The sequence below is a fragment of the Pelophylax lessonae genome, assembly GCF_965119305.1.
Source record: "Pelophylax lessonae genome assembly, chromosome: 4".
NCBI classification, from domain to species: Eukaryota; Metazoa; Chordata; class Amphibia; order Anura; family Ranidae; genus Pelophylax; species Pelophylax lessonae.
Window position 1 is genome coordinate 554,133,285 of NC_138771.1, and position 23,724 is coordinate 554,157,008.

Here is a 23,724-nt window from a genome sequence, read left to right on the forward strand (position 1 = left end):
AACAACTGTAACAACTTAACATTTTTAAATACATTGTAAAATGAAAACATGGTTTTGCACAATATAAACGTAAAATATGTTTCTGCAGGGGTCTGGGTGCTTATGACAATGCTGTCAAATTCAATGACCAGGGAGAGATTTTAGGTAAGACGAACCTTTCTGTTATGTATGATGCCGCTAGTGTCATGTTGCTGTTATTAAATTGAGGACTGATTTTTTTTTTTCAACAGCCACTCGTTTTATGGCATATCACACCCCTCTAATGAATTCTCAGGAGTATACAGGGGCTCTGTTGTACACCCGAGAGCTAGCAGAAAACATCACAAAGTCACTATTAAAAGTTCCGGGTACAGACCCTGATTTCCACGTCTTCCCATACACGTGAGTAAACTTTATTGATATGTTAAATCCAGTGTTGCTCATCTTACTTTAAAAAAGTAATTAGTTACAGTTACAAATTACTTCTCCCAAAAAGTAATTGAGTTACTGACTCAGTTACCACATTGAAAAAGTAATTATTTACTCAGCAAAGTAACTGTGACTTTTTTTACTTTTCTATAATGCAATTACGTTCTATAAGATCTTTAATAGTGGTGGCGGTGTGGCACACTGTGGGGGTCTGAGTCCTGAGTCCTCCTAACTGTGAGTAACTGTATTTTGTTTTGTTTTTTGGTACCTGCTGCCTGAAATGGTGGTGGCAGTGTGGTGGCAGTGTGGCACACTGGTGGTGGTGGCGGTGTGGCACACTGGTACTGGGACAGTAGAGCAGGGTCCCCATAGATCCCACTTTAGAGCAGGCCAGGGTCATCATCAATCCCCCTTTAGAGCAGGGTCCCCATAAATCCCCCTTTAGAGCAGGGTCCCCCAAAGATCCCCTTTAGAGCAGGCCATGCTCCCCATAGATCCCCCTTTAGGGAGGGGTCCCCATAGATCCCTGTTTAGAGCAGGGCCCCCATAGATCTAAAGGGACCCTGCTCTAAAGGGGGATTTATGAGGACCCTTTTCTAAGGGTGGATCTATGGGGACCCTTCTCTAAAGGGGGATCTATGGGGACCCTGCTCTAAAGGGGGATTTATGAGGACCCTGCTCTCAAGGGGAATATATGAGGAACCCTTTATAAGGGGGATCTATGGGAACCCTTCTCTAAAGGGGGATCTATGGGGACCCTGCTCTAAAGGGGGATCTATGGGGACCCTGCTCTAATGGGGGATCTATGGGGACCCTTCTCTAAAGGGGGATTTATGAGGTCCCTGCTCTAAAGTGGGATATATGGGGGACACTGCTCCAAAGGGGGATCTATAGGGCCCCAGGGCCTGTTCTAAAGGGGATCTAGGGGGACCGAGTTCTAAAGGGGATCTATAAGGGACCCTGCTCTAAAGGGGGATCTATGGCACAGATCCCTCTTTAGAACAGGGTCGCCATAGATCCATCTTTAGAGCAAGCCAGCATCCCCAAAGCTCCCCCATAGATTCCCCTTTAGAGCAGGCCAGGCAGGGTCCTCCATATATCCCACTTTAGAGCAGGCCAGGCAGGGTCCCCCATATATCCCACTTTAGAGCAGGCCAGGCAGAGTCCCCCATATATCTCACTTTAGAGCAGGCCAGGCAGAGTCCCCCATATATCTCACTTTAGAGAAGGCCAGGCAGAGTCCCCCATATATCTCACTTTAGAGCAGGCCAGGCAGGGTCCCCCATATATCCCACTTTAGAGCAGGCCAGGCAGAGTCCCCCATATATTTCACTTTAGAGCAGGCCAGGCAGGGTCCCCCAAAGATCTCCTTTAATGAACGTTTTTAAAGTTCTGGTTTTGCTGTTATAGGACACACACTCACAGTGCAGAACGAATGAAGATTTGACTTACATCTCTCATGACTCAGCTGGGACCCGGGCGGGCTGGACACACTGCAATGCTGACACCGGCAGCTGGCATGGCAGGCACGGGCAGCAGGTTAGAGGACGGAGGACTCAGAGCGGAGGACTCAGAGCGGAGGACTCAGAGCCTGGGGGGCAGGGCAACCTGAGCAGCACTGCACCTGATTGGCTAGGATAACAGCGGCGGCTAGGAGACTTCCAATAGAGCTTGCAATGCAATGCCTGGCCGCGAGAGTCCATGCCCGTGCACAGCGGCGAACAACCGACCTTGTCTGCGTCTCCTCCTCTTCTCTTCCTGTACCGCAGACAGCGGTCATAGAGGAGAGGGGGAATTACAATTACATCTACTGCCATCTAGTGGCGGTAGATGTAATTGCGGTAACGCAGCCGAAAGTACCGGCAGCGGCGTTACAAGGAGGGAACGAGTATTCAGTTAGATTACTCGTTACCCTCAAAAGTAACTGCGTTAAGTAACGCCGTTTACTTAAACGCAGTTACTACCATCACTGGTTAAATCTCCTGATATGTTATTTGTCCTATACCTTACTAGAGGTATGTGAACCAATTAACACGAAATGTGTACTTGACCTTGATCATAGCATTTTTCTAGATAACAATACTGTATCTGCAAACTGTTGGTGGTTTACATGTAAAATCTTTACGCCACTTTCATTTTCTACAAAATGACTGTGTGTCTAAACCATGGGTGTCCAACCTTTTGGCTTCTTTGGGCCACATTGAGTGTAGAGAAATTTTCTCGGGCCGCATATAAAATATATACTACAGTTAAGGTATATAAGTAATAAAATGACGCCGTGCCCTTCCCGCGCCGCCTCACCAGTGCGTGCCCATCCAATGCAGCCTGATCAGTACCCATCCAATGCAGCCTGATCAGTACCCATCCAATGCAGCCCCACCAGTGCATGCCCATCCAATGCAGCCTGATCAGTACCCATCCAATGCAGCCCCACCAGTGCATGCCCATCCAATGCAGCCTGATCAGTACCCATCCAATGCAGCCCCACTAGTGCATGCCCATCCAATGCAGCCTGATCAGTGCACATCCAATGCAGCCTCACCAGTGCATGCCTATCCAATGCAGCCTCACTAGTGCATGCCCATCCAATGCAACTTCACCAGTGCGTGCCCATACAATGCAGCCTGATCAGTGCCCATCCAGCACAGCCTCACAAGTGCACGCCCATCCAATGCAGCCTGATCAGCGCTCATCCAATGTAGCCTTACTAGTGCGTACCCATCCAATGCAGTCTGCAATGAAGAGAGACACTGGATTACACAGAGCAGGGATCTCCCGCTTATCCGGCGACCGCTGTCATACGAAGTCCTGCCTCCTGGACCGGCTCCTATGATAGACATCACCAATGTGCTGTCTATCATTGACAGAGGCTCCGAGGCAGCCTCTGCTTACAGTTAGTTAGAAGCCGCTGTGGCCGTGCCCCCGACTCAACTTCCTTCCTCCCCAGCAAAAAAAAATAATTGTCAGGGGGCATGGTGGGCCGCATTGCCTGTGGTTCTCGGACACATGCGGCCCTCGGGCCACAGGTTGGACATGCCTGGTCTAAACCAAAGAACAAAAATTTGGTATACTCTGTTTTTTTTTTTTTTTTTATGGTTTTACCATATGCACAAGGAAAAAGATAAGTCATGAAATGTGATAGTACGAAATGCTGAGGACGGTGCATGAAATCAAGTTAGTACATCATGAGAAACATTTTTGTAGATTGCACAAAATCAAATATAGCATTCGTGTTACCAACTATTTAGGTGACATTGCCTCTAATAAAGTATTTTCTCAGGACTTTCTTATGTTTGAATGTCAAGTTCTACTTCGGCTCATTGTTAATAGTAAATTACCAGTATAAGTTTTACAATTGCCCAATTCAAAATACGTTGTACTAACAGTATACAGAGTAATTTGCAACTCTTCCTCAAGCAAACTAAACAACCTTGTCTTAATATATGACCCAAACCCTCCTCTCCACTCCTCCCATGACCTCCTTCTTTCTAGCTTCTTTGTCTCCTCCTCCTATGCTCGCATCTAAATCTTCTCTAGAGCCTCTCCCATCTTCTGGATATCCCTACCTCTGTCTGGCTATCTCCTACTCTGTCCAGTTTTAGGTAAACCCTTTAAACTCAACTCTTTAGGGAAGTCTATCCCGCCTCCTCCTAAAAACTGAAATAATAAATTTTCCTTCAGCTCATCCCTCTCACATTTATTACTGTTCGTACCACTTGCACCTCCCTATTAGATTGTAAGCTGTCACGAGTAGGGACCAACTAGCCCTCTTTTTTTGAATTGTATTGTAACTGTTCTGTCCCCCTTTTTTTAACAGCAAAAAAACTTTATTAAAAGTTTTCAGAAAACAATATAGCAACAAGAGTTATTTTGTTACCACAGTTCAAGTATCTTACATGAGTAAAATATAATAAGATGTACAATGCATATAGACCTCAAAGAGATCTTAGCATATACTTAAAAGATCAAGAAACAACCAAGTTTCAGTACATGTGATCACAGAACATACATGTGCAAGGCACATTAGAAAGGAGAGGGGGAGGGAGGAGATAGGGGGATCAGACACAGTCTAACCTTGCAGACCAGATTTTTTCATATTTTCATATTTGGTTGGGCATCCTTTACTCATATATATCAATTGGTACATGGGAAGCACAGTTCTAATAGCTAAGGGCTAATAGCCAATTATTATAGAAGGGTGGGGTAAAAAGTTTCCATTTGAGGAAAATTTCCTTTCTGGCATAGTAGAAGGCATAGAATAACATTAGTTTAGCATGCTTGAAAATAGAGAGGGAACCATAAAAACCTAGTAACATAACAATTGGGTCCGGGTCAGATATCTTAAGTGCCTTAGCCAACCTAGCGGCGGCTTGCCACCAATAATCAGAAAAGTAGAGGGAAGCTCCATACTGCATGATAGAAAGTGCCCATGGTATTTTGACATTTGTTGCAAAGCGGAGAAAAAGATGCAGCCTTTGAGGGGTATAGAAAACTCAGTATTGGGGAAAAGTTTTCTGAGTAACTGTTCAGCAAAAAGCAGATGGATTTTGACCTTCAGACCCTCCAGAGAGGCCAAGGATGTGAAGATTGCTTTTTCAATTTCTATTTTCATCATCTCTAGCCCTAGTCCCAAGTGATTTCACTTTGATAGTAAGTGTGTGGAGGGTCGCAATGTGGTCTCGGAGAATGCCCTCCACCGCCCCTACCCTCTCCTCTGCCCTTGTTAAACTTCAGCGAATCTTGTCCAGGTCGCGTTTAATTAGTCCCACATCTGATAGCAAGTGCTCAGTTTTGATTGTGAGAGCAGTTTGGCAGGCGTTGTTCGCCATCATGAGTGCTACTGTTTACCTTTATAGTGTAAAACATTGCGCAAACTGTAGCGCTATATAAATTCTGTATAATAATAATAATGATATCTCCAGTGGAATTTTGTCAAATATGTTTATTTGTAAGATACTAAAGCAAAACAGAGAGCGCATAAAGGATATAAAAGGGGGGGGGGCAAAGGGATGAGGAAAAGAACAAACATTTGATATAAAGCAGCAGCTTACCTGTTCCTAGATGGTATGACTACATTCATTTTCTTTTTTCAGGCTTTTTTCCATATGGTGCTATATTCTGAACATTTCCCATTTTCTCTTCACACAGGATTACATATGTGTTCTATGAGCAGTACCTGACCATTGTTCAGGAAGGTCTCTTCACACTGGCCCTCTGCCTGTTGCCGACCTTCGCTGTGTGTTGTATTCTTCTGGGAATGGACTTACGCTCAGGTCTCATTAACTTAATTACCATTTTCATGATCATCATAGACACAGTTGGCGTCATGACACTGTGGGGCATTGACTACAATGCCATCTCGCTTATCAATCTGGTGACGGTGAGTGACCGTTCTTTAATGTACATCTATGTCCTAATTCAAGTAATTTCCCATGCTTTGTTTAATCATGCACCGGTAGGGAGGTTAAAATACTCCTTTCCTAAAGAACTTGCTGCTCCATGCTTCTTTTAGCACTACTGAGAAAACTTGGGCTTTGGTCATATGTTATAAAACTCTCATTCAACAGAATTTATCTGATGCCTTGGCACTTGGCTATGTGAGCAGCAATAAAGGAACCTGAAATAGCAAATTTTCTGCAAAAATGTGTATTTTAGCCCCTCTTTAACTTTTAATTTAGCCATCTAGGAATTATTTACCATCTACTTTTTTTTTTTCTTTTAATTCTTTATTTCATTGTCAAGGAATTCGGCAAAACAATGCAGAACAATACAAAATCACATCCAGTGAACAATTTGCTATTTACTTTGAAACCATATATTTAAAATGTGACTACAGGTCCCTTTTATGCATCCTTCCTCCAAACTAGACACTGGTGTTTAATGGCTCTCTCACTCCTTCTTTGTGGCACTCAGTGGTTAAAGTTAAAAAATACTTGCCAAAATGGAAAAAGCTGCAATTTTTTCTAGAATGTGAAGTTATTTGAAATCTTAGTTAATTCAGTCGACAGTTCCACCTGAGTTTGACATGCCTCTTCTAAATTTTAAACTTTTTATTCTTTACAGGCCATTGGGATTTCAGTGGAGTTTGTTTCCCACCTTACTCGATCTTTTGCCTTGAGCAGTAAGCTCACCAAAGTGGAACGAGCAAAAGACGCCACTATCTACATGGGCAGCGCTGTAAGTACAAGGCAGAGGCTATATTGTAGGGTGGTTGTAAAGTCACAGGACTCTGGAAGTAACACTGCAGCACTCACCATTCTGCATCATCTCAGTGAGGTTTTTTAAAGCACTTTCATCTTTCTTTTTCCATGACTCCCCCCCCCCTTTCCAGTTACAAAATCAGACATTGCTTTTTTGGGGGGTGGGGGGGGGACCTTTCCAGTGAGTCTTGACTGGATGGTTCAAGGAACCTGGAAGAGATGGCTGTCTGGCTCATAACATCAAAAAATAAGATGGCGCCGTGGGACTGAGACAAAGTGGTGACTTACACAAATCAATGCTTAATTTGCCTGGGTGGGTGAATGTTTTTTGAGGATGACCCAGCTGTTAAGGTAAGAGGAGAAAAAAAATTTAAAAGGAGGAATTGAAGTTCCTACTTAAGCCAATCACCATGCCATAAAAAGTTTTTGTGTGACCATGCCCTATAGTCAAGGCTTTATACATGACAATGGAGGCAGGACAGAATAAGAGGTAGGTAACAGGTATATAAAGGCAATTTATCACATAGGTAAATAGACTGTTGTGGGCATCTTAGGAAGAAAACATGTACTTGTAGAAAGATAGACGCTACCATTGCTGATCTCATCCTAAACATTAGTTGCCTGGGTGTCTCTGGATTCAATACTTTTTGATTCATTGCCCCACAAGATTGATATCAAGTGAAGTCTTACCACCTGACCTGCATGTTTGTTCCAAGTCTGCTTTTCAAAAAATATTAAAGCCATTGGATGAACATGACAGCCAGGCAAAAATGAAAAAAATATAGTAGCACAAGAGTCAATATGAATTGTCTCAGAAAAAACCACATGAACACATATGAACTAAGTATTCAAACTGGTCATACTCAACTAGCACTCTAAGTAATAAATTAATATTCTCAGTGTCATAAAAGTCCTTAGAATGAATATAAAATTGTCCATTAAAAACATCCGAAGATTCGTGACGTTTATGCAGGATCACCTCTTAACCACCACCAAGTGCCAAACCGAGGGGTCAGAAGAAGTGGCAACTCACCAAATGTCGTTGCTCAAATGTTCTCACATGTGAGCAAAACACGCAGGGTATATATTGCTGGATTAGCAGGAAAACATATGATCCACACCGCTGAAAGCTTGCTATCCACTCCTTCTCATAAACTCCTCATAAGCCAGGTACCATGCAGAAAAGAATGGCTCCAATAGTGAAATACCGTCAAATCATAAACTTTATTGAAATAAACATATGTATTGCACTCACATTTGGCAGTGTAAAAGCAGGCACTTCATGAATGAACGGCAAGACAGGTATCACCACTCGTACCGCCCGCCGAGCTAGCTCCACGCTAGCCCAGTTACTTCCGGGATGTTCCTCTGCCGTGTCACGTGATGCCGGATACGTCGTCTGGTCACGCCCCAACGCGTTTCGTCATTTCCGACTTCATTTGGGGGCGTGACTCAGACGACGCATCGCGGAATCTAAATATCCCCGCTGGAACGCAACTCCAACCAATCGGCAGCATGGCAAGCCGACCAGAAGAGAGCCAGCACTCACTACAGCAGAAGTAAAGACACGTATCCTTCAAAGCTGCATCTAATTATATGTAATTGATGTTGTGACCCCTCTGATGCTCTAATAAGCACCGGAAGTGCCGCTAAATGGGCAAAACGGTCACAAAAAAAAAGAAGAATAAACATATACTAAAAATGACTGTGTCATCTAGACTAAAAATCATCCAGGCAGATTGCAATGTGCCGATCAGTAATATGCATAATATTACCTGTAGTATAACTCTATAATCCATAAAAACCACAATATACTTAACTACATCCCATCCGCGCTACAGCATATATACGGCTGCAGCGCGGACTCAAATTTTCGGGAGGCCGTTTTTAAACGGCCTCCCAGAAGAAGGCTCCCCGCGCGCTCCCGCGAGCGCGCATCGGGGAGAATCTGTGTCGGCCGTGTCCCTTGGACACGGCCGATCACAGATCGTGGTGAATGGCCAATCACAGCGGCCATTCACCACGTGATCGGACCATCCAATGAGAGATGATCTCATATGTAAACATATGAGATCATCTCTCATCGCCGGCGCTCCTTCCTCACACGGAGCCTGCAGTGTGAGGAAGGAGGGGGAGCCTCACAGCGCTGGGGACACAGAGACATGTAATCAGGGCACTGATCACCAGTGCCCTGATTACTGCAAGGTAAAAAAACATACACACATTGCCCCCAACAGTGCCCACAGTGCCCGCCATCAGTGTCCCCCATCAGTGCCCACAATCAGTGCCCATAGTGCTGCCAGTCAGTGCCCATCAGTGCCTGCTCATCTAGGCACTGATGAGCACTGACTGGCAGCACTATGGGCACTGAGTGTGGGCACTGATGGTGCTGCCCACCAGTGCTCATCAGTGCCGCCCATCAGTGCTCATCAGTGCCACCCGTCAGTGTCCATCAGTGCCATCCGCCAGTGCCCATCAGTGCCGCCTCTCAGTGCCCATCAGTGACGCCCGTCAGTGGCGCCTCTCAGTGCCCAGCAGTGCCGCCTCTCAGTGCCCAGCGTGCCACCCCTCAGTGCCACCTCTCAGTGCCCAGCAGTGCCGCCTATCAGTGCTCATCAGTGCCGCCTATCAGTGCCGCCTATCAGTGCTCATCAGTGCGGCATATTAGTACCTCCTCATCAGTGCCCATAAGTGCCACCTCATCAGTGCCCATAAGTGCCACCTCATCAGTGCCCATCAGTGCCACCTCATCAGTGCCCATCAGTGCCGCCTCATCAGCGCACATCAGTGAAGGAGAAAAATTTATTTTCAAAATTTACTCGCAGAAAATAAGAAAAACTTTTTTTTTTTTCAAAATTTTTTGTCTTTATTCTTTTTTTTTGTAAAAAATAAAAAACCCAGAGATGATTAAATACCACCAAAAGAAAGCTCTATTTGTGTGAAAAAAATGATAAAAATTTCATATGGGTACAGTGTAGCATGAAAGCTGAAAATTGGCCTGGATGGGAAGGGTGTTTAAGTGCACAGAAGGCAAGTGGTTAATAATCATGTGAATATATAAAAATATCTAGACATGATAAAAATGCTTAAAACATTAAAACATTCAAAATCACAATCAATATATAAAAAAGGACATAAAATCTCATAAAATTCATATAATAAATTCAGAGTGCACAGAGAAAACCTGTGTATTATCCTTCTAAAATGGTTCAAAGCATAGTGTCTGAGTAGCCATTATAAACCTAGTATTTCACAACCAGACATATTGTCATAGTATCAACTCCAAAAAATGGGGAGAACACAAAGCATTAGATCATGAATCACTAATGAAGCAATTCAGGTCCAGTTCTATGTTCAACCCTGTCGGGGCGAGGGATTGGGCGAGGAAAATCCACTTAGTCTCACACTTAGAGAGTTCCCTCACCCAATTAGCCCCCCGCCACGACGGGGTGACCCGCTCAATCCCGCTCAATCCCCCAAAAATGGAGACTTCTCAGGTCCCTCTGGTGGAACTGGCGGAAATGTGCTGACACATTGTGTTCACGCATTCCTTTCATTATGTTAGTGATATGTTCCCCTACCCTAATTTTCAGGGTTCGCTTGGTACGGCCTATGTGTATCAAATTACAAGGGCACATAAGTGCATAAACCACATGTGTGGTGTCACATGTGATTAAGCTCTTAATTTTAAAAGTTTTATTAATCGCCGGAACTGTAAATGACTCCCTTCTCCTAAAATTGGTCGGTGCAAATGAGCAAGCCCTACACCTCCCACAGGTAAAGGAGCCCTTCATGTCCGGGAAGAAAGAGACATTGGGGGGATCTAATACCTTTTTTACAATCTGGTCCCCAAAATTCAGAGCCCGTCTGTAAATAAAAGGTGTTTTTTCTGGCAGAACTGGGCCTAATGTTCTGTCCATTCGAAGAATAGGCCAGTGGTGACTGAAAATCTCCTCTACCTTCCTGTAGTCATTCGAAAAATCCGACAGGAAGCTCCACTGTTTCGGATCATCATCATTCCTAGGAGCTTTGGTGGAAGGCCTTAGAGGTCTAGGGGCGTCTTTAATCTTATTTCCCTATCCAAACAGGATTCATCATAGCCCTTAGCAACAAATCTTTCTCTCAGGATGTCAGCTTGTTCAATATAATCCTTAACAGACGTACAGTTGCGCCTTACACGCACAAATTGACCTCTTGGTATATTCCTAAGCCAATTAGGATGGTGACCACTCTGGATCGCCAAGTAGCTGTTAGTCTGCCGTTTTAAAGAACACCTTAGTGGTCAATCTGTTTCCATCCCTCTTAACCACTTAAGCCCCGGAAGATTTTACCCCCATTCCGACCAGGGGGTATTTTACGACTCGGCACTGCGTGACTTTAACTGACAATTGTGCGGTCATGCAATGTGGTACCCAAACGAAATTTACGTCCTTTTTTTCCCACAAACAGAGCTTTCTTTTGGTGGTATTTGATCACCTCTGCGCTTTTTATTTTTTGCGATATTAATAAAAAAAGAGCGAAAATTTTGCAAAAAAATGACATTTTCAACTTTGTCTTTTAAAAAATATCCAATATACTCAATTTATGTATTTTTTTTTGGCCAAAATATATTTAGCTACATGTCTTTGACAAAAAAAAATTCAATGAGCGTATTTTTATTGGTTTGCGCAAAAGTTATAGCGTCTACAAACTATGGTGTAAATACAGAAATTTACGCAGCTTTAATTTTTGACTGCCTATCTCATTTCATGAAGTGCTAAAATGGCAGGGCAGTACAAAACCCCCCCAAACTACCACTTTTTGGAAAGTAGACATCCTAAGGAATGTTCTGAGAGGCATGTTGAGCTCATTGAATATTTCATTTTTTTGTCACAGGTGTTTGAAAAATGACTAAAAAAATTTTTTTTTTTTTTTTTACACAAAGTTGTCATTGAAATGATATATTGCTCACACATGCCATGGGTATATGTGTAATTACACCCCAAAATATATTCTGCTGCTTCTCCTGAGTACAGGGATACCACATATGTGGGACTTTTTGGGAGCCTAGCTGTGTACGGGACCACAAAAACAAATCCCCACCATCAGAATTTCAAAGGGCGTACATTTTTCATTGCATTTTCTCACTACCTCTAACGGTTTAGGAGGCCCTGAAATGTCAAGATACCACAAAACCCCCCCCAAATGACCCCATTTTGCAAAGTAGACACCCCAAGCTGTTTGCTAAGAGGCATGGTGAGTCCATGGAATATTTTATATTTTACCACAAGTTTTGGGAATATTACTATTTTTTTTTTTTTTATTTTTTTTTTTTACACAACGTTGTCACTAAAAGATAAAATTCTCACACATGACATGGGTATATGTGGAATTACACCCCAAAATACATTCTGCCACTTCTCCTGAGTATGGGGATGCCCCATGTGTGAGACTTTTTGGGAGCCTAGCTGTGTACAGGACCGCGAAAACCAATCAACACTCCCAGGTTTTCTAATGGCGTAAATTGTGCATGTCACCTCTGCACTACCTGTCACAGTTTCGGAGGCCCTAAAATTCCAAGATAGCACAAAACCCCCCCAAATGACCCCATTTTGGAAAGTAGACACCCCAAGCTATTTGCTGAGAGGCATGGTGAGTCCATGGAATATTTTATATTTTGCCACAAGTTCCGGGAAATATATATATATATATATATTTTTTTTTTTTTCACAAAGTTGTCAGTAAATGAAATATTGCTCACACATGCCATGGGTATATGTGAAATGACACCCCAAAATACATTCTGCTGCTTCTCCTGAGTACAGGGATACCCCATGTGTGAGACTTTTTTGCAGTCTAGCCGAGTACAGGTCCCCGAAAACCAGTCCCCACTTTCAGGCTTTCCAAGGGCGTAAATTGTTGATTTCACTCCTGACTACCTATCACAGTTTCGGAGGCCCTAAAATTCCAAGATAGCACAAAACCCCCCCAAATGACCCCATTTTGGAAAGTAGATACCCCAAGCTATTTGCTGAGAGGCATGGTGAGTCCATGGAATATTTTATATTTTGCCACAAGTTCCGGGAAATATATATATATATATATATTTTTTTTTTTTTTACACAAAGTTGTCAGTAAATGATATATTGCTCACACATGCCATGGGTATATGTGAACTGACACCCCAAAATACATTCTGCTGCTTCTCCTGAGTATAGGGATACCCCATGTGTGAGACTTTTTTGCAGTCTAGCCGAGTACAGGACCCCGAAAACCAATCATCGCCTTCAGGCTTTCCAAGGGCGTAAATTGTTGATTTCACTCCTGACTACCTATCACAGTTTTGGAGGCCATGAAATGCCAAGACAGCACAACCCCCCCCCCCCCCAAATGACCCCTTTTCGGAAAGTAGACACCCTGAGCTATTTGCAGAGAGGCATGTTGAGTGTTTTGCAGATCTCACTTTTTGTCACAAAGTTTTGGAAATTTAAAAAAGAGGAAAAAAAATGCATTTTCCTGTTTTTTCTTCATTTTCCAAAAAAAATTAGAGCTGCAAAATACTCACCATGCCTCTCAGCAAATAGATTGGAGTATCTACTTTGCAAAATGGGGTCATTTGGGGGGGGTTTGTGCAATCTTGGCTTTTTATGGACTTCAAAACTGTGATAGGTAGTAAGGAGTGAGATCAACAATTTACGCCCTTAGAAAGCCTAAAGGTGCGCATTGGTTTTCCGGGTCCTGTACGCGGCTAGACTGGCAAAAAGTCTCACACATGGGGTATCATTGTACTCAGGAGAAGCAGCAGAATGTATTTTGGGGTGTCATTTCACATATACCCATGGCCTGTGTGAGCAATATATCATTTACTGACAACTTTGTGTAAAAAAATAAAAAAAAATAAAAAAATTTTTTTTCCTCGAAACTTGTGGCAAAATATAAACTATTCCATGGACTCACCATACTTCTCAGCCAGTAGCTTGGAGTGTCTACTTTGCAAAATGGGGTCATTTGGGGGGGTTTTGTGCCATCTTGAAATTTCAGGGCCTCTGAAACTGTGACAGGTAGTCAGGGGTAAAATCAGCAATTTACGCCATTAGAAAACCTGAAGATGTGGATTGGTTTTCGGGGGCGCGTACACAGCTAGGCTCCCAAAAAGTCTCACACATGTGGTATCCCTGTACTCAGGAGAAGCAAAAGAATGTATTTTGGGGTGTCATTTCACATATTCCCATGGCATGCATGAGCAATATATCATTTAGTGACAACTTTCTGTAAAAAAACAACAAAAAAAAAAAAAATAATAATTTTCCCGAAACTTGTGGCAAAATATAAAATACTCCATGGACTCACCATGCCTCTCAGAAAAAAGCTTTGGGTGTCTACTTTTCAAAAAGGGGTCATTAGGGGGGTGTTTGAACAGTTCCGGCATTTTATACTCAATCTTATTCACACATCACCCACTCTTCTAACCACTTGAAAACCAAGCCTTTTCTGTGCCTTTTTGTTTACATGAAAAAATATTTTTTTTTTACTAGAAAATTACTTTGAACCCCCAAACATTATATATTTTTTTAAAGCAGAGGCCCTATAGAATAAAATGGTGGATGTTGCAAATTTTTTTGTCACACGGTATTTGCGCACAGATTTTCCAAACGCAATTTTTGCGAAAAAAATACATTTTTTTTTAATTTATTGCACAAATACACTATATAATTCCAATTTTTTTGGTAAAATTTAAAAGATGATCTTATGCCGAGTTCATAGACACCTAACATGACATGCTTTAAAAATTGCGCATGCCTGCGCAGCGACAAAAACGTATGTACATTTTTGAAAACCTTTAAAAGTCTCTACAGGTTACCACTTTAGACTTACAGAGGAGGTCTACTGCAAGAATTACTGCACTCGATCTGGCGATCGCGGCGATACCTCACATGCATGCTGCAATTGTGGTTTACATATGACACTAGACCACCGCTTGCGTGCGCCATTGCGCGCAAGCACCGGGGGTAAGGGGGGGGGCTCAATTTTTTTTTTTTTTTTTTCTTTTTTCTTTTGCTTTTTTATGTTATTTTGACACCTTTCCTTTAATTTTTTTTTTTTTTAAATCATTTTTATTGTTATCATAGTGAATTTAAATATCCCCTATGATAGCAATCTGTAGTGACAGGTACTCTTTTTAAAAAAAATTGGGGTCTTTTAGACTCTAGATCTCTCCTCTGACCTTAACGCATCTGACCACACCAAAATTGGTGTGATAAAATACTTTCCCAATTTCCCAATGGCCCTGTTTATTTCTGGCGAAACAGAAGTCATAAAATGCTCGTAGCCTCCGGCATCTTAGGCCATAGAGATGATTGGAGCCATTCTCATCTCCAATTAGCTCTATGGTTAGATAATTGAACCACCGGCTGCACTCTCGGGTTAACCGGTGGGACAGGAGAGCCAGAGAAAAACCATGGAAGGCTGCGGAAGGCGGCGGTGGGGGGGGGAGGCCCCTCCCACTGCATGTAAAAGCAGTCTAGCGGCCAATTACCTGCTAGAATTGCTTTTACATGTAAGCCGACCGCTGGCTGTAAAAAACGATACCAAGATGATGCCTAAATCTACAGGCATCATCCTGGTATAACCACTCAAAGTCCAGCAACGTACCAGTACATTGCTGGTCCTTGTTTGGCATATAGGTTTTTTTTTTTTTCATGCAGCCTGTGGGCTGAACGGAAAAAAAGAGAACCTATCAGAAATCAGCACAGGAATAATGCGTAGTATTACTCATCATTAACCGCCCAAACAACCAGGTCACAAAAGAATGAAAAAACAAACAAAGGACATTGAAAAAAAGTATAGTAGGAAGGAGTAGAAGGACATATAAAATGACTGACAACAACAGTTTTTGGATCTTCATCATTAACCGCCCAAACAACCACCCACTGAATTTAATGATGGGTATACACGGCGCTATCCACGTATACCAAAATAGGATTTTAACTGCAGTGCTGAAATCAGAAAATCACCACAGCTGCTATCAGCAAAGGTATCCATATATGCTGAGCGCAAACGCTGTTTGTGTCAGAATATATAAAATCAATGCGTGGTAGCCGACGAGGGACCTGCAAGAGAAACAGGTCACAAAAGAATGAAAAAACAAACAAAGGACATTGAAAAAAAGTATAGTAGGAAGGAGTAGAAGGACATATAAAATGACTGACAACAACAGTTTTTGGATCTTCATCATTAACCGCCCAAACAACCACCCACTGAATTTAATGATGGGTATACACGGCGCTATCCACGTATACCAAAATAGGATTTTAACTGCAGTGCTGAAATCAGAAAATCACCACAGCTGCTATCAGCAAAGGTATCCATATATGCTGAGCGCAAACGCTGTTTGTGTCAGAATATATAAAATCAATGCGTGGTAGCCGACGAGGGACCTGCAAGAGAAACAGGTCACAAAAGAATGAAAAAACAAACAAAGGACATTGAAAAAAAGTATAGTAGGAAGGAGTAGAAGGACATATAAAATTACTGACACCACAACAGTTTTTGGATCCTTTTATTTTTCTTTCTAACTGTTCCTTTACTTCTTGATTTGGGAGGGACTGCGATCATCTGCGATCTTCTCTTCCAGCTTGGGTCTCTCAAAATGTCGATGGACATCCAACATCCTTCGAGACCCTGTGTTTATGTGCCCTACACTGTGTCGTGCTGTACCCTACGCTAATAATCCACTAGTGTATGGTAGCGCTCGAAACATTCCCCGATGCAGAGACCAGGTTGGTCAGGACATTTGGGACAATAATAACGGGTGTCACGCCTAAATCCGCGCTTGCTACAGACACGACATCTTCTTTGGGGCCATCTTTGGGTAGGGGTACTCGGGAGGACATGTGAAAAATGCCTCTCATGCAGCCGGCTCACTGCATCTGGAAGGGGAAGTTGGGCAGGCATGCCTCCTGGGTACAGGTAGGCAAGGATGATCTCTTCCTGGAATTCCCGGAAAGATCCAGTTCGTCCTGACGCCCTGTATAGGACAAAGGCGTTCAGCATAGCCAATTGGTATAGGTAAACAGACACTTTTTTGTACCAGCGTCTGGCTTTACGGGCAACTAAATACGGCGCCAAAAGCTGGTCGTTAAGGTCCACCCCTCCCATGTTAAGGTTATATTCGTGGACACAGAGGGGTTTCTCCATAACGCCAGTTGCCGTAGGAATTTGGATCGTCGTGTCTGGGTGAAGGGAGGACAGAACATAAACATCCCGTGTATCCTTCCACTTCACCGCAAGTAATTTGTCCGTTTTCAAGCAGGCTCTCGCCCCCCGACTAAGACGGGAATCTACAAGCCGTTGGGGGAAGCCCCGGTGATTAGGTCGCACGGTGCCACATGCGCCAATTTGTAAATCAAGAAGGTGACTAAATAGTGGCACGCTTGTATAAAAGTTGTCCACGTACAAATGGTACCCCTTTCCGGATAAGGGTGACACCAAGTCCCAAACGATCTTACCGCTGCTCCCTATGTAGTCTGGGCAGTTGGGGGGCTCCACACAGCTATCTTTTCCCTCATAGACCCGGAAACTAACTGTATAGCCTGTGGCCCTGTCACACAATTTATACAGTTTGACCCCGTACTTGGCACGCTTGCTGGGGAGGTACTGTTTCATAGCAAGGCGGCCAGTAAATTTAATCAGGGACTCGTCAACGCAGACAACTTGTTCGGGGGTAAACAAGGCTGCAAACCGCTGATTGAAGTGGTCTATGAGGGGCCGAATTTTGTGGAGCCGATCGTATGCAGGGTCTCCCCGAGGACGACAGAGTTCATTGTCGCTGAAATGCATAAATCGCAGAATTTGCTCGTATCTCGTCCTGGACATAGAGGCAGAGTACATGCGCATATGGTGAACTGGGCTAGTGGACCAATATAGCCGCAATTCACTCTGTTTAGTTATGCCCATGTGGAGGGAAAGGCCCAGAAAGATCTTAAATTCGGAAACCGTTATAGGTTTCCAGCCGAATTGTCTGGCAAGGTGTGAATTTGGGTTGGCGGCGATGAACTGTTGTGCATATAAATTTGATTGATCCACAATAGATCTGTAAAGATCTTCAGTGAAGAACAGCTCAAAAAAGTTCAGGGGCGTAAAACCAGCTGTCTCCACGTGGATTCCAGGTTGGGCGGTGAATGGGGGAAGTACTGGCGCTGTAGTATCAGTGGGTTGCCAATTAGGAAATGCCAGCGCATCAGGGAGGGCACTATGGGCTCTACGGGCCTGTCTTCGAATACGCGGTGGCTGCGGGCCACTACTTGTGCTAGCCACCGCACCAGCTTCAACTGCACTTAGGGGACTCGCCACGTCACCAGGTCTTACTGCAGTGCTGGTTGTACTAGGTCCAGGTTGTACTAGGCCGCTGGCGCTTGCCAGGTCGCCAGAAGGATGAGCGGCACTAGTACCCACACTCTGCTCCATACGAGCACCCTGCGATTCCTGCATCACAACAACTTTAGAATGGGGTCGGGTACGCCTGGGTCTAACAGGGACCCATCTGTCGTCGGAGCTATCTGTCAGGGAGCCGCTGCCGTCATCAGGTTCATATACTGACACTAATTCGGTCATTGTAGCTTCCCCTTCGCTATCAGATGACTCGGTCAGCATATAACTGAGAAGCTCTTCATCCCTGTACGAACGTTTGGTCATTTTGGTAACTAAATTTACTCGTACAGTGATGCGACTCACAGGTAATAAAAGCACCTGGTTGTCGAAGATTATTTCAAGCGCTACAAAAAAAACTGCTAATGCTAGCAGGGATCAGGCCTGACTCTGCTAACACAGCGGTTTTGTGTCTTGTGTTTTTTTGCAAGTGACAGTAATCTATTGATTACTACACTTGCCTGGGTGAAAGGGTTAAACGCAGGTGCTGGCCGGAATCAGTACTGATCGTGCAAACACCGCGTTTTGGGAACCCTAAACTATGGGGGCGCTAGTATAGTTCTGATCAGATCAGATATTGATCTGTTCAAACACTATACTAGAAATGGAAGTGTAGGTGCGTGCGTGCGTGCGTGTGTGGCAATCAAGGGGTTACTTCTAAACTATGCGCTGGGGATCTGGGGGGGGTGGCGGGGACCCTAAACCTCCTTTGGGAAAGAAACTAGCTAGCTAGCGCAACCTCAAGTCACAATGACACCAATACAAAAATACAGTAAAAACAGTATATTATGTGTGTATTAGTGCTAATGTGACAGAGGGTGTAGGGGTTAACGGGATGTGATCAGGGGGGGATCAGGGGTTTAAATCTTTATTGGAAGGGACTGGCGGGTATCCTAAGGATAAAAGGAACGGTGGCAAGCGCTAAACCTGGTCACAAGTCACACTTATACGGGTATATAGAAAATGCTATATACTGTATACAGTGTGCGTTGTGGCAGGGGGTGTAGGGGTGATCAGGAGGGGATCAGGGGATTAAATCTTTATTGGGCGGGTGGGGGGGACCCTAAACCTGCTTGGGACACAAACTTAGTCGCCTGCGCTAATTCTGATCACAATGACACTAATACAAAAATACAAAAACACAGTATATTACGTTTGTATTAGTGCTGATGTGACAGAGGGTGTAGGGGTTAACTAGCGGTGATCAGGGGGGGATCAGGTGGGATCAGGGGCTTAAATCTTTATTAGGGGGGGGTGGCGGGTAATTCAAGTGGAAAAAGGGGGGTCGTAAGCGCTAGACCTGACCACAAATCACACTTATACGGGTATATAGCAAAATGCTATATACTGTATACGGTGTGTGTTATGGCAGGGGGTGTAGGGGTGATCAGGGGGGGGTCAGGGGCTTAAATCTTTATTGGGCGGGTGGCGGGGACCCTAAACCTTCTTGGGACAGAAACTTAGTCGCCTGCGCTAATTCTGATCACAATGACACTAATACAAAAATACAATAACACCGTATATTGCGTTTGTATTAGTGCTGATGTGACAGAGGGTGTAGGGGTTAACGGCGGTGATCAGGGGGGGTTCAGGGGGGATCAGTGGGTTAAATCTTTATTAGGGGGGGGTGGGGGGTAATTTGAGTGGAAAAGGGGGGGTCGCAAGGGCTACACCTGTTCACAAATCACACTTATACAGGTATATAGGTATATGCTATATGCTGTATATAGTGTGTGTTGTGTCAGGTGCTGTAGGGGTTAATTGGGGGGGCGATCGGGGGTGAAATGTGCCTATCTAACTGTGTGTGGGTGTGCTTGGTGCAGTACTCACAGTAAGATGTGCTCTCCTCTCACGCTGGATCCAAAAAGACCGTTGTGGGGGGAGGGCACATCTCCTCTAAGCCTGTGTTTACATTTCACAGGCTTAGAGGATGATCTGATTGGGCAGGACCGATCAACAGGTCCAGACCAAAAATGATTGGCCTGGACCTGATGACTGATCGGTTCTGAACCCAATCGAGTCATCATCGGCGGCGGGGACGCGCGGGAGCGCGCACAGGGCCGGCAAATTGTGCTGACGTAGGCCTACGTCAGTTTGCCTGGCCGGGGCTGAGTGCCGACGTAGATCGTCGTGCGCCGGTCGTAAAGTGGTTAATAGTGACAGGAAATTGATTTCACTCGGACTATAATGAAAATCCAGTTTAATGTTGTTTTGGTTGGAATTAAGATGTTCCATAAATGCCAATAGACGATTCTCAGAGCCTTCCCAAATAAAGACTATATCGTCTATGAAACGCCTGTATAGTTTTAATTCCTGCCTTTCCTGGTTGAAAACAAATTTATCCTCCCATGACAGCCAGGCAGCTACCATTTCCCAATGAGGAGGTCAGCAATGCAACCTCCGTAGTCTCTCAGTACAGATTTCCATTAACATTATATACTGTTTTCTATAAGGTGCTGCACTAGGGAAGATGTATAGGTGTCTTATACGTTTGTCTCTCTTCACAAACAGGTGTTTGCAGGAGTAGCTATGACTAATCTCCCAGGGATTATTGTGCTTGCCTTCGCCAAAGCTCAGCTTATCCACATCTTCTTCTTCCGTCTTAATCTGACCATCACCCTCCTGGGACTTTTACATGGCCTCATATTCCTGCCTGTTGCACTCAGCTACTTTGGTAAGTTGGTCCAGGATCAATGTGTGTGTCTAAGTGCGATATTATTATACTGTTCCTGGGTCAGGTGTTGGGTCATGCATGCAAACTGTTAATCCTCCCTCCAAGCTGGAAGTTTCCAGAGTGTGAGTTGGCACACTTACCATAAGGTGCAGGACTTAGATCAAACAAAACACTGGCACATGTATAAAATATCAAGTAACATTACAGAAGATATAAACCACATAGGTAGTCCATTGGTTACAGCCAGTTGGAAGGGACTGTAAACATCTATGTAGAGATTTAAAAAGGAAAGCACAAGCACTGTACAGCACTTTTCACTTAGGGACCCATTCACACTGAATGCATTGTGCTAATGTGCAAAAAAAAACTAGCATTCCATTTATAATGCCCCAATACACCTAACACAACACACTTGTATTACTTTGTATACTGCACCACATTAGTGAATTGTGGTGCGTTGCTTTAAATGAATGTTGCAACGAATGTTTAAGTGCATTGTGGAGCTTTGGCAACTCATACAAAATGTATTGGCTGCTTAACACAACACACATTATTTGTGTGATACCACACGATAAAAACTTTAGCACAACTCACTAGTGTGAGTAAGCCCTTAAAGTGATTCTAAAGTCTAGTTTTTCTTTCTCTTAAAATAAAAAACATGTTATACTTATCTCCTCTGTGCAGTTGGTTTTGCACAGAGCAGCCCAGATCCTCCTCTTCTCGGGTCCTTCTTCTGTGATCCTGGCCCTTCCCTCCTGTCAATTGCCCCCACAGCAAGCAGCATACTATGGGGGCAACCATGATTCACAGCTCACTGTGCCTATTCAGACCTTGAGCCCTGTTTCTGCCCTGTCCCCCTCTCTCTCTCCTGATTGGCTAAATTACTTTTATTTACAGTCGCGGGAGCCAATGGTGCCACTGCTGTGTCTTAGTGAATCAGGAGGAGAGTCCCGGATGGCCGAGGAACTCGTGGACATCGCTGAAGGAAGATAGGGCTCGGCTAAGTGCTAGGGAGTGCTGGAGGGTGGCTGCTGCACACAGTAGTGTTTTTATTTTTACCTTCTTAATGCATAGAATGCATTAAGATAAAAAAAGCTTTCTGACTTTACAACCACTTAAAACTGGGTACACATGGTCGGTACTAGCAGGAACCAGCCATCATTCTGACCATGTGTACAGCTGTCCTTCCAACAGAAGCTGGTCTAAGGACTGGCTTTTGAAGAAGGGACATGCTGGAAAACCAGCATCCCGATCAGTGCTTGTATCCATTGGCTCTGGGGTGTGTGTGTGGGGGGGGGGGGGAGACACAGTAGCACAGTGGTAGAGTTTGCTGAACTAATATCAATTAGTTAGTACACCTGCTGGGTTGCACAAAAAAAAAAAAAGAATGTGTGTACCATTCATTAGAGAGGACTCCTGCGAAAGTATAAAGTGGATGAACAATCTCGGCATTCCATCCTATAATTTCACAAGGATACAAATAAGCACATTGCAGTTCCTTAGCCAGGTCTGGTAGTCTTTCCCTATCTTCATAAACTGTCAGATCTGATCTTTGTTATTATTTCCATGCAGGTCCGAATGTCAGCCGAGCGGTGCTACTACTACAGCAGCAGAAAGAGAGAGAGAAAAGGCAGGAAAATGGTGTACACGTATATGCTAACCCCGACTTCCAGGGAGATGAGAAGAACACAAATGTATATACTGAAATTGACTCCCAGGAAAATGAGAAGAATGGAAACATATATAGCAATCCTAACTCACAGGAAGATGAGAACAACAAGCCAAAAGTTTAATCCAAGAAAAAGAACAAACCTTGAGACTGTATCTGCTCTACTGCAAGGGCTTCTCGATTACCTCAAGTACTAATTTAATTGGCCAATGCTAAGGGCCACTGACCAGCACACAGCTGCCATAAAAGTCAAACCGATAAAAGCAAATCTGTAGGAACTACAGAGATCATACTAGATGTAAAGAGATGGCTCTTGTTTTCCAGCTATGTCACTGCTCATTTGGACATTGCCTACTGATTTACAGCTGTATATAGGTATATATTACATTTTTCTGTTATTGTTAGAAAGGAAACATTGTACAATAAAACAGTATTTTTGCACCTTTTTTTGTTTTAGTAAGTAATTTTTAAAAAGTCAGTTTGTCACAGAGTAACTATAAAATATCAGTCTACCTCTCTCTGCTAAAAAAAAAGTTTTAAGTGGAACTTCAGCTTTCTTTACACTTTTCAGCTGATTATCAGCAGAGCATATGTAATTTAACGGGGGCATATGTAGTGTTCCTTAATTTTTTCCCAACTGGCTCCAGTGATCTGGGGCACACTGCAGTTTCTCAGTATTGGACCACCAAGACTTCACCCTTCTGAAACATCCTGTTGGTTCCCCTGGGCACAAGCCCATGTCTAAAAGTATTCCCCAATAGGTACTAAATAAACAAGGTCCAAAGTGAGCTCCATAAAAAGATGGTTGACTTTACTAGAGAACATTAAGTGATAATGGTGACACCATACTTAAACATGTTACAACAATGACTGCAATGTTAGAAAGCCATAGGCAGAGGGAGGCCTGTGCCCTAGCAGTGGGTAGAACATAGTCACAGAGGAATGTAATTGGTCTTAACCCACCAAGTGGGAAAAGTCCCTACTCTTCCGAACCTCACATGGAATGGCTTTCTGGCTACATCCTCTTCTACGGACAGGTCCAAAAAAATAAATGCTGCATGCATCTCGCCACAGAAGGCCTCTTCAATAAACCACCAACTTACTTATATAGCACTGCAGGAAAATCCTAGACTGGTAGTGCACAGTTGCCAAGCACCCTTAGTGGGGAGGTCACGTTTAATGGTTTTATTGAAGTTACTGCCAAAGCTGCAGACATTTAGACACTTGTCACTGATGAATAGAAGAATCTTGTTGTGGCTTGGGAGAACTACAATGGGAATCTCTATTTAACTTTCTTACACATGTGCAGTATAGAATAATCTTTCTCTGCACATAAGCTGCTGTGTATTGAGCACCCTAATTCAGGG

General features: G+C 43.7%; 1 protein-coding gene across 2 annotated transcripts in view; it reads left to right on the forward strand.

Moving 5' to 3' along the window:
* NPC1L1 (NPC1 like intracellular cholesterol transporter 1) overlaps positions 1-22,803 on the forward strand; it is a gene marked incomplete at its 5' end in the record, with an annotated part of 76,445 nt that extends 53,642 nt beyond the window's left edge. For both annotated transcript variants that reach the window (XM_082252790.1, XM_082252789.1), the window contains 6 exons: positions 89-144; positions 231-381; positions 5,557-5,788; positions 6,472-6,585; positions 20,526-20,688; positions 22,261-22,803. In XM_082252790.1, the coding sequence (XP_082108916.1) occupies positions 89-144; positions 231-381; positions 5,557-5,788; positions 6,472-6,585; positions 20,526-20,688; positions 22,261-22,481 (937 nt within the window). In that variant the 3' untranslated portion in view covers positions 22,482-22,803. The remainder of the gene's footprint in view (positions 1-88; positions 145-230; positions 382-5,556; positions 5,789-6,471; positions 6,586-20,525; positions 20,689-22,260) is intronic.
* Between the last annotated feature and the right edge of the window lie 921 nt (positions 22,804-23,724).